This window comes from Microtus pennsylvanicus, chromosome 10 (genome assembly GCF_037038515.1).
Source record: "Microtus pennsylvanicus isolate mMicPen1 chromosome 10, mMicPen1.hap1, whole genome shotgun sequence".
Lineage (NCBI taxonomy): Eukaryota > Metazoa > Chordata > Mammalia > Rodentia > Cricetidae > Microtus > Microtus pennsylvanicus.
The window spans coordinates 70,939,882-70,951,487 of record NC_134588.1 but is presented as its reverse complement, the minus strand read 5'-3'; the positions used below and the strand labels follow the sequence as shown (position 1 = coordinate 70,951,487).

The 11,606-nt window shown below is 46.9% G+C and overlaps 1 protein-coding gene across 3 annotated transcripts in view; it reads left to right on the top strand.

Moving 5' to 3' along the window:
- The first annotated feature begins 2,188 nt into the window (after positions 1 to 2,188).
- The window catches only part of Ube2e1 (ubiquitin conjugating enzyme E2 E1), a 54,067-nt gene continuing 44,649 nt past the window's right edge, over positions 2,189 to 11,606 (top strand). Inside the window, exons 1-3 of one of the 3 annotated variants that reach the window (XM_075988649.1) lie at positions 2,189 to 2,346; positions 2,930 to 3,114; positions 7,345 to 7,395. In XM_075988649.1, coding sequence (XP_075844764.1) covers positions 2,963 to 3,114; positions 7,345 to 7,395 — 203 coding nt within the window. In that variant the 5' untranslated portion in view covers positions 2,189 to 2,346; positions 2,930 to 2,962. Of the gene's footprint in view, positions 2,347 to 2,383; positions 2,896 to 2,929; positions 3,115 to 7,344; positions 7,396 to 11,606 lie in introns of those variants that run through there. The other 2 variants (XM_075988648.1, XM_075988647.1) reach the window with 2 other exon arrangements.

The following is an 11,606-nucleotide window of genomic DNA, read 5'->3' as shown; positions in this document are numbered from 1 at the left end:
CTCGGCCCCTCTGGGAGTGAACATCCTCATTCCTCAGCTCTGCTTTTCTCCGAAATGGTTTCTTTCTTTCTTTCTAAACTTCATCTATTTATTTTGTGACAGCCTGGGCACCTGTAACCCAGGGTGTCCTTAAACTCAAGACACGGCCTTGACCTTCTGACTATGAGGGTTTTTTTTTTTTTCAAACTACTCATCATCAATTCTAGGTCTGAAAGATCCTAGAAGCAGGCCCAGGGTGGAATTACTCATTTACTTTGCAGAATAATTAATCGACCATGTTGGTTATAGATAGACATTTAATCCCATCAGTCAATATGATGTGGGTATTCTTGCCTTCTATACATGATGAAACTGAGGCCAGGGAGGTCAGTTTAGGTCCTCAGGCCTTGTAGCTAAGTACATCAGTCAACCTAGGCAGGGTGTAGAGAACTTGTCCAACTTGTGTTAAGGCTCTGGGCTAAGTTTACAAAACTGTTGAAAGAAAAAGCAGAAAAGCTAGAAGCTGGATATGGTGGTGCTTGCCTTTAATTCCAACACAGGGGAAGTGGCAGGAAGATCTTTGTGAGTTCAAGGTCAGCCTGGCTACGTACACAGAACAGTTTTTAAATTAAATTTTTTTAAAAAAATAATAATCTTTACTTCAGAATATTCTGAGTACATAGCTATCTTCTTTTACTAATTTCTAGCTTTCTGTGATGTTTTTGGAGACAAGATCTCAATATGTACCTATGGATGGCCTGGAACTTACTATATAGACTAGACTGACCTTAAACTCAAAGAGGTCTGCTTGCGTCTCCCTGCCAAGTGCAGGGTCACTTGAACCACCATGACCTGCCAATGTTATCATCATCTATAAACTCTACCAGCACATACAAAAGCAAACACAAGTAAGGATTTCTTCAAAATTCATACGCTTTGGGTAGTGGAGGAACAGCTCTTTCTGCAGACAGGAGGCTCAAACGATGACCTGTAGAAGTCTCACAGGTGATTTTACACACAGTTTGAAGACGACTCCTATGGGATACAGGTTTCCTTAAAGTCTGGGTAAATAAAGTACACTATTACTTTATGAAACAGCTGGAGTTTCAAATTGAAGGCTAGAGGGGTTTAGCCGGATAGTGAGACTGTCTGCTCTCCTGGATACTGGATATGCCACGAGGTTTCTTTATATCCTGAGTTACGGGACCTGAAGACACTATTGCCTTGGGAAGCAATGACACTTTGAATGAGATCATTTAAAGTGGACCGTGAAAATCTGAGTGTGATATCTGGGCAGTGCCCAGGCTCTTGTGTCTATGGCACCTTATACTTGGACTGTAGGGATCTGTTTTTACCTTCAGGGCAAACGACAAACGGGTAAGAAACTAAGTCCTAATTTAATGGTGGAATGTTTTTAAAAAATAAGTTTTGGTACAGTGCCAGGAAAGGAAACCTTTAGTGACATTACTGTGTGATTATTCTAAAAACATTGTTTGAATAGCATCGTATTGGAGCAAAAAGTGCGTAAGGTGCTTTCTAGAACTTTCTCCCCAATTTCTAAAACACAGACTTTATGCCTAATTTAAGAATTCCAAGTCCTGTCAAAACCAGCGGTTTAAGGTTTATTCCCAGTGACTTTACAATTCCCAAGCCCGGTTACAGATCGCAGCTACCTGTCACGAACTCCAATCGCATACAGTGGAAAAAAAGAAAAAAAAAACATCCTTTTCTATAACAAGTGAAGGGGTGTATCTAATGTTGTAAATTGCTCACGCCTAGTGTCCTGAACAGAAACCTAGTCTGGGATTTTTCTCATAGGCGTGACCTCTGCTCCTAGCAAGTAAATTGCTAGAGGGAGAAACAAGTGTCAGCCCGAAGGAAAACCCTGTTAGGGGATTTAAAAAATTTTTTTCTTTCTTTTTCTTTAAACCGATCACTTTTGAGGAGGAGTCAAAGTCCTCGCCAGGAGAGTACCATCTTTTCCCCCCCACACCGGCCACCTCATCCCCACCCCCCAGCCCTTTCCTAAAGCCCCACTGGGGGAGAACGTCCCCCCTCCCCGGTACCCCCCATCCCGCCCGGCTCCCGCGGCTCTGCCCGGCTCCGGGTCCCCCAGGCCCCGCCGCCGGGGTCGCTCGGGGCTCCGGGCCGCGGCCCCCAGGTGCGGCGGGGGAGGGGCGCGGGGCGGGGCGGAGAGGAGGAGTGGCGCGGAGCGTGTGCGGCCGGGGAAGCCATTGCCTGGTTAATAGTTGCTGTTGCTGCACTTCCGCTTCTCTCCCAGCGAGAGCGAGACACGAGTGGCCAGGCCCAGCCGCAGCCGCAGCAGCAGCCGCCGCGGCGGCACGGAGCAGCCAGACACAAAGAGAGGTGCGGGGGGCCCCCGGGGCGGGCGGGCGGGCGAGCGGGGCCTGGGGCCGCGGGGCCGGGGGCGGGCGGGCACGGGCGGGCCGCGGGGCAGCAAGGGCCGGGCCGGGGGCGCCGAGGGCCCGGGCGGCGGGGATGAGGCGGCGGGGCTGGGGCGGCGGGGACCGCGCGAACTGTCAGCGCGGCCCGGTCCCCCCGCGGGGACCCGCCCGCCCGGGGCGCATTGTGCGAGCGCAGCCCCGCGTGGCCGGGCCTGGCCGGGCGCCGTGTCCCCCGCGGCCCACGCGGCCCACGCTCGGCTTCCTCACCCACTCTCCCGGCTCGGCTAGTCCCGACCTCGCCGAACTCGAGCGGACGCCGGGAGGCCTCGGGGACCGCGGCGGCGGCTCCCGGCCCTCCCCGGGCCGCCCGTCCCCCCCCCCCCCGCGCGATCGCGGCCCCCGCGTCCCTTCGGCCGGTGTGGCGGTGGGCCCCGATCCTCTGCAGGGCGGCAGGGGCGGCCCGGCCCTCGCCCTCCTGACAGCGGAGTTCCCTCTTTGCGGCGCCTGCATGGTCTGTGTTTCTGTTTTGTTTCCTCCCCCTGCAGGGGCCGTTCGCGGGGTGGGGTGGGGGGTTCGCTATGTCGGATGACGATTCGAGGGCCAGCACCAGCTCCTCTTCATCTTCGTCCTCCAACCAGCAGACCGAGAAAGAAGCCAGCACCCCCAAGAAGAAGGAGAGTAAAGTCAGCATGAGCAAAAACTCGAAGCTCCTCTCCACCAGCGCCAAGAGGTACCCCATTCCCTTCCCCTCAGGCGTCCTGGCTTCCCAGTTGCCTCGTGCTGCATGTCAGGGAGGGTGGCTTCAACGACAACGTTCTCCTGTGTTCTCTGGCAGGAAAATGGGGCATGGGAATCCCACCTGTTTTCTCTGCTGCTTGCTGTTTCTGGTTTTGTTAGTACCCTTCCTTGTCCATATGCAGGAGTTCTGGCTGGCCTCGTCCATGCCTCGTTGAAGTTTCAAGAATCCTCATTACTTTTATGAGTGAGTCTGATTGTGATTTCAGAGTCCTCTTCCCAGTAATCACGAATCTGCGACTTCCCGGAGGCTGGCATCCTCCTTCATGATTAAGGAGACCTTCCTGGGAACTCTCAATGCATTCTGACCATGGCTGCTCCTCACCTGTTGCAGGGGTGATGTTTTCTGAATAGAGTTTTCTCCTTTGTAACTTGCTTAAGGAATAACCAGCTCCCATTAGTGGTTAAGAAATTGAGGTGGTGTTTTCTGGTGGAATTTGAAGAGCCTTTTCCAGTTTGGGGCAAATGAATGGATCAGTAAATGTAAAATGATTATTTCAGCTATTTTGGGGGGCGGGGATAGGGTTTTTTTTATTGTTGTTTATTTTTTTTTCTGTTTAAGAACTTCCGTTCGATAGTTTTCAGGGAGACTTTGTTGTCGTGTTTTCAGACAGGGTCTTATTCCATAGCCAAGGCTGGCCTTGAACTCACAGCACAGCTCCTGCCTCAGCCTTCCTGATGGCTAGGACACTACACCCAGGGTTAGTCTCTTATGTAAAAAGACAGGTGGATGCTTCACCTCTGCCCACCTTAAGTAACACTCTCTGATCCCTGTAGTGTGAATCATCTATAGCAGGTACCCAGGAATCCCCTGACAGCCTTTCATTAATCCATCTCTTTTCATTGAGATAGCTGACCACAGTCAAGAACGGAAGCTGTGGGCTAGCTTGGGGGATATCATTCTTTAAAGAGTTTAAGATGAAATGGGGTATCTAAGTGGTTTTGGCTCTGTCTGTTGAGTAGTGTGCCTGGAACTCAGAGATTGACAGTTGGTTCTGTCATTCTCCCTGAAACTCACAGGCTTGGTGTGCTGTTTTAGTGATCTGACTGGCTGGTGGGGTGACTTTAGCCCATCTAAATAGTTAGTGTTCAGGTCTTGAGAGAGGATTGAGATGCCTTGGTAAAAGTGTTGGCGTTTTTTAGAGGGTTGGTTTGATTGTATCTCTGGCTCTTCAGAGTCTTGACTGGCTCTTTTGATTTAACCCAGGGGAAACCTCTAGGAGCCAGAGTTCTGCCCTTATTGCTAAGGATGGTCCTTCTCTCCCCCAGCACTTCGAAGCTCTCCATCCTCTCTCATTCTGCTTCTGAGCTGCCCCTTAGGTCAGTGGAGCTTTTGTACTGTGTTAGGAGGCCCTTGGTGTGCTTGTGACTACACTGGAAGGGAAATGGACAGGTGTTAAACGTCATTTGCTTTGTCAGTATAATTAGATTTCCCCGTGGATACAGTTTGCCTATTTTAACAAAGTTAAAAACTTAGTTCTGGGCATGGTAATCCAGGCCTTTTGTCAACACAAGCCCTTGGAAACACAAGCAGGCAGGTAGATCTCAGGTGAGTTCAGAGTCAGCCTGTTCTACATAGAGAGTTCCATGAGGTCTGGGTATAGATAGGAAGACCATCTCATAAAAAAACAAAATAAACTATTTAGTAGCTGAGATGGCAGTGTGCTGGCCTAGCGTGCATGAAGCCCTGGACTCAGTCCCCAGCACCTTCAGGCATGGTAGCACACACGGACTTGTAATCCCAGGGCTCCGCCAGGCAGGAGGAGCAATTCACAGTCATCCTTGGCTATGCATACTTGAGCTGGAGACAGGGTCTCCTGTAATCAGGGTCTCATGTAGTCCAGGCTCAGCAATCTGAATGGCAATAGATGTTTTTGGAGGGTAGGAAGAAGCCAGCTATAATGTACCAAGCACTGCCATTTTTAGATGGCATTTCTTCCCCAGTAAAAGGGAAAACAAATTGAATGGTGACTAAGGGAAGTTCTACTGTCAGAAGACATCCATTGTCGTTCTGATTGCCAGCCTAGACCTTATTTGGGAGCAGCTGGTAAAGAAATGTGGGAAGTAGAAATTGAAGCGGGAAATAGTAAATAATAATTTTGCCTGTACACGAACATGTTTCATGTATCTTTTAATGAAGCATATTTAGCTTCCTAGACACCGTGCTGACACAGTAGCTATCTGTGTTAAACAAAGCTAAGGTTAGCATCAAAAGACAAAAAATGTGTCTAGGAAAGAATGAACAGGAGGATCAGGACCGGTGTTTGACGAGCCTGCCCTACATCATTGGTAGATGTAGAATCTAAATACACTGGTTTGGAAGGGGCTTGTGGACCAGGAGGTGGTGTAAAAATGAAACCAGAGTCCCAGATTTAGGAATTTCACTCACTGTGGAAAGTGGTTTCTAAACCAGGGGCAGAGGAAAGCCCCAGTGGGAAGTGTGGATCTCGCTTCACTCTGGGACAGGCCTTTGATTCCCACTCTGGGAACGGTGCACAAGGTAGTGGTTAAGATTGAATGGGTAAAACTGCCTGGTATTGCCCTCGTTAAAAATCACATCATAATTTTAGTTTTGCGTGCAATCGTGTGGCATCGTAATTTTATTTTGTGTGTATTCGTGTGGTATGTGTGTTCAGGCATGTCAAAGCACATGTGGAGGTCAGAGGCCAAATTGCTGGAATCAGCCCTCCTTCCATGTGTAGGTTCCAGGGATTGAACAGGAGTCAGCGCGTGTGCTGACAGGCACCTTCGGCTGCTGAGCCATCTCATCAGCGTCTAAGTTCTAAAGGAGCAGCTGTCTTTACAGCTACAAAGGAGGACATGTTTGCTTTCTGACAGATCTGAAAATGGTCAATTCCAATAGGTGCAAGAGTTAGGAAACTGGCGCTCCGGACTTGAGTCTGACATCCTGATGTGAACGAAACAGATGCAGATGTCTAGGGACTGAAATGCCTACTGGGAGCCGTAGAATTCAGCAGGGCACTGATAGATGTCATAGAGACTGGGTGTTCTAAACTGGACCCCACTTGTAGAGACCGGAAGTCCCCTCAATAGGAAAGTTTGAAGAACTTCCCCAGTCACTACTCAATTTATTTTTCCTTTTCACGTGGAAGAAGTGCTTGCTAAAAATGTCAGCGCGTTATAGCTGGCCTCTTCCTACTCTCGGAGAACTTTCTTGGGAAAGGGAAAAACATCCATTGTCATTCAGATTGCTGAGTGTGTTGGCCTTATTTTTACTACCGAGCTGCCTTGGTGGATTTTTTTTTTTAAGTTGTAACAGCCTGGTAGGAGGAGAAGTTATAAAAATAGTTTCCCTTTAGGAGAAGCAGCTTAAGGCCCAAAGTTTGTCGTTTCCATTGGTGCCCTAAGCGCCTAGGTAAGCAGAAGACAAAGGCCGGCTCGGTGTGAACTGTCAGTGGCTTCGGCCTCAGGCTGGGGGATGGGCTCTTTGTGAGGTGCCGAGGTGCCGAAGGCCGGGCGAGCCCGCGGCCGGGTACCGGGAAGTTCGGGGCTGGCGGCGGGCAGCGGGCAGGCGCGCCGTGGGCGCAGGTGGCAGTGCACCTGTGCGGGGCGGCCGGAGTCCCGCCGCCCTCAGCTCCACTTCCTGGACCTCTCGACCCTCGCCGGTGGCGGTCACTAGGGCCCGAGCGGCCATATTGGCTGTGCTGGGAGGTCACTGCTCCTGTGCAGTGCAGGTCCGGGCCTGAGAGGTACCGGCCTGCGGGGGCGCTGGTGTGCGGGTGCCGGCCTGCGGGGGGCGCTGTGCTCGTCTGCGAGGTCCAGGCCTAGGAGAGGTGTCCCTACCTGAGGAGGGGGTGCTGGTCAGGGTCTGCTGGGAGACTCAGTTGTGGGCCTGCGTGCAGAGTCACCGAGTTTAGGGGACCAAGTGGCCTGGTACTACATACCGATGGTCCTGGCCAGAGTGGAGGGGGGACGACAACTATTCTTAGGTAGAAAACACCCAGCACAACTGCCCTAGTATGCTTGGCAGTATTGAAAGCCCGATGCTGTCGAGGGTGGGAGAGATCTAGAGTTGTGCCCTGCACTGGAAAGTCTCCCCAGCCTGGGAGCCCTGGGTTGCCTCTCCCTCAGTGGATAGAAGGTGGGCTGCAGACCTGGTTCTGGGAGGGGCCTCCAACTAACTTTCTTTTTCCTGATCTCCCAGGATCCAGAAGGAGCTGGCAGACATCACTTTAGACCCTCCGCCAAACTGCAGGTGAGCTGCCTATGGAGTATTGTCTTAAAATTCTCCTAGCTTCTGTCTTGTATTTTCTTTTCTGTTATAGAATTTTGCTTCTCTTCTGTGGTCTGTGCGTGTTTGGTGCTAACACCAAATATCCGAGGAAATGTATGCGTATGCTGTGGGTGTAGTGTGCAGCAAGCTCAGGACTGTTGAGAAGTACTAGAGTTCCACGATGTGGGCGCTTATGTGTATGAAACAAACTGCAAAGTTAAGGTGAAGGAGTACCCTTTTTGTAAGCTGGCTATGGGTGATGTCAGCCTTTAGAAATTTGGTTTAGAAATTGCTCTGCTGGAATAACCTCATTACAGGTGTGATATGCTAGAACTTGGCATGAAAAGAAACACGAGATCCTCAGACTTACTCTGTTGTAATTTTGTGTTGGACTTTTGGCAAAGCAATTCAGGAAATAACTTGTGGCTTTAACAGAATAATTTTTGTTTTAAATTATAAATTTAAACCCTTAAAATATGGTGGTTTTTTTTGGCTATTGTGTAACACAGACTGAGTATATTTGTGTACATTTCAGTGTGAAAACTAGCCAGCTTCCAAAGGGTGTGCTGACCACTTGGCTTTCTTTTTGCGTCGTTGAGTCAAGGTGGAAGGAAGTTGTGATGCTTTGTGTAAATTGGTAGTGAATCATGAAGAACCAAAAACTTTAGTAAAACCAGGATCATCCTTGAATGGAAGGCATGCTTTCATTGGGCTTTCAATTTACTGGTAGGAGTTACTGGCGAATACTTGCTAGATATATACAGTGAGCATGCGCAGACATTCAGGATGGAAGCTAAGTAAAGTATTTTGCTTTTAAAACATGAGTGTTTTAAAACCGTGATTGGTGACTTAAAAACAAATTTCGTGTTGCTGTTTTGTTGACTTATTCTGTGTGTGTGACTGCATGACGTGTGCATGTGGAGCTTAAAGACAACTTTGTGGAGTTCGTCTCTCTTCGGGTTGCCAGGCTTGAGCTGTGAGCATCTTCCCCACTGAGCTGTCTGGCCCACCCTAGTGATTCTATTTTGTATGAATTTGTTCTTAGTGTTGATCAGATTTGTAATACTTTTTAAAATTTTGTTCTGATTTGTAAGAAAGTCATTTTGAGTGTCAGGTTCTTCTTGGTGTTTCCCTTGAGACATTGTCTCAAACTTGATGAGGATGACCTCAAGTTTCTGATCCTCCTGTCTACCTTGTCCCCAGTGCTGGCATTACATGTGTGAGCTACTGAACTGGCTTTATGCCAGGCTGAACTCTGCGCTTCACGCGTGCACTCTAGCAACGGAGCTACATCCTCAGTAAGATTTTAAACTGTGTTCTTTAACTGAGCTGCTAATTATTCTCTAGGATTTCTTTTGTAGCTAATAATCTTTTCAATGGTTGAGAAAGTGGAGAAACAGTAAGAGCTGTTTAGATGAAGGCCTGAACGTCCCTAGGTGGTTTGTGTGGAGTCATGGATGTTCCCTGCGGTAGGCCTGGGCTGTGGCTGCCGCTGCTGCTGCTGTTGTCTCCCGTGTGCGTGTCTCTTGTGAGTTCACACAAGATCAAGTTAGAAATCATGGCTTCAAAGCTAGCATCATTTACTAAAACGCAAATGGCTTTCTTGTGAACCAGTGCTATCAAATTGAAACCTGCAAACAGTTTGGAGATCTCCTGAGATTGCTTTGCGGAAGCAGGGTAGGCACTTGAGCTCTTGTCATAGCGGCAGGGGTCATCTATGAGAGGCTTGTGCTTCTGAAGCCTAAAGGACGTTTTCTCTTTGTAAATTCCTCATCATCACCCCTTCCAGCTAGCCCTCTGCCGCGGCTGGGGCAGTCCCCTGGGTGGTGAGTGACAACTCTTACAGCACTTAACATTTTGGGAAGAGTACAATTTCCAAGAACATACTAGGTATCTTTATTTTGAGAAAAAAAATATATACACACACACACACACATACATACATGCAGTCTTTTAAAAATCACAACTGCTTTACTTCCTGGAGATATTCTTACTAGGCTTTCAGCTCCGTGGTTCTCAAGCTCCTTAATTCTGCACAGTTCTCCATGTTGTGGTGAGTGACCCCCCCAGCCATAAAATTATTTTTGTTGTTACTTAATAACTGTAGTTTTGCCACTGTTATAATAATTTAAATATCTGCTATGCAATCCCTGTAAAAGGTTTGTTTGATCCCCCCCCCCAGGAGTCTTGACCCACAGGTTGAGAACTGCTGTTTTCAGTGGTCTCAGTTTGGGTTTCTGTTATTGCTTTCCTGTCTTTACACCCTGTGTTGTGCTTTACTTTCTGTCCTGGGCTCTTGTCTAAGTTTGGTCTTATATTTTGTGATGCTACCTGTATGGGATTTAAAACCACTTTTTAAAATAACATTTATTCGTGTGTTTATACATGAGGGTGCACATGGGCCACAGCATATGTATGGATGTCAAAGGATAATTTGCAGTAATCCTACCTTGTAGAGCTTAGGGATTGAACTCGGGTTATCAGGTTTGGGGCAAGTGCCTTTACCTGTTGAGCCATCTCACCTGCCCCTCTGTAAGAGTTAAGTATTTAATATCTTGATGTGTGGCATGAATCTAATTGGTCTTAATAATAAAAACCCAGATATTAGGGGGTAAAAGCTGAAAGATTAGAGAATCTGAGGTGCCAGCCACTAGTTCTTACCTTAGACCAAATGGGTTATCCTGTCTTTACAAGTGCTCAGACTGAATGCCTTATATTCCTCTCTCTGCCCAACCATATCCCTTCCTGTTGGGATAAAAGGCGTATGATAACCAAATACTGGGATTAAAGGTATGAGCCACCACCACTGGGCTGTGTTTCTCTTTGAGACTGAATCAATCTATTGTAGCTCAGGGTGGCCTTGACCTCTCAGAGATTGATTCAACTGCCTCGTCTCCCTAGTGCTGGGTTTAGAGGTGTGTGCCACCACTGCCTAACCTCTATGGCTAATTAGTGGCTCTCTCCACACTCTGATCCTCAGGCAAGCTTTATTTGTTAGATCACAAACAAAATATCACCACATTGATGGACTTTATTGTTGGAGACAGAATAGATAGTTTAGTTTAGATGTTTTTTGAAGTTAGCTTCCAATTAAGATACATGAATTAAATGATATATTAAATGTGTACATTAAATTTTTTTCTGGTATAATTTTTTTTCCAGATAAGAACTAAGTGTAGTTCCTAGTGAAATTGTAATTTCATCAATTATAAATTATATTGGATAAGCTGAATAATTGGCTTTCATTTTATGAATTTCTGATATAGCTTGCCCTTTTTAGATATAGCTTACCCTTTCTAGATATAGTTTACCCTTTCTAGAACTTCTTTCAGGCAGCATTCAGTTTTAAATTTAGGCACATCACTTTCTTAAACATGAGGTAGCACACAAAGTTTGGAATTCAAAGTTACTGAACTTTAAAATTGTGTGAATTTCATTTGCTAAAGATGTTGTCTTAAAAAAGCTAATAACTAATGCTGTGTTTTGTATTGAGTAGATTAATTTTATAAATTATGTGTGTTTATAAGTATGGGTTTGTGTATGTGCATGTGGTTGATGGAGTCCAGAGAAATCATTGATCTCCTGGAGCTGGAATTAGAGATGATTCTGGGCTGCCTGTCATAGGCTCTGGAAATGGAATTTGGGTCCCTTCAGATCAGCGAGACTCTCCTGAGTCTCTGAGCCATCTCCAGCCCCGGAGACTTTTTAAAATACAAATTTCTTTGTATTGCCATGTATATGAAATTCTTACTTTCAAACATCAAGCTATTTAGTATTGTGTATGTGTGACTCTCTCTCTCTACCACTCTTTCTCTCTGTGTACATAGTGAATGAAATATTTCTGCAACTTACCATGCATTGTTCAAGTTTTTTCTCTATCATTGACTCTATTCTTTTAGGAGAAAAGTGGGATGTGAATCTTGTAATGATTCCGTAAAGCTTGACTTTTTTGGGATAGAAAGATCATGTGTTCTAGACAGCTCGTGAACTTCGGCCACAGGGTCAGTTCTGTAGCTGTTATTTGCAATTCACGGCGCATACTTTGCTAAACTGACTAGCTATGGTCAATTAAATTATAATTTAAATTCTAAGCATGGGTGTCTTTAGACAGCATGTTTACTCATCATAGCTGGCATGTTTTGCTAAGTCCTTTCTACTTTAGTTTTTTTTTTCTACTTTAGTTTTATTTAATG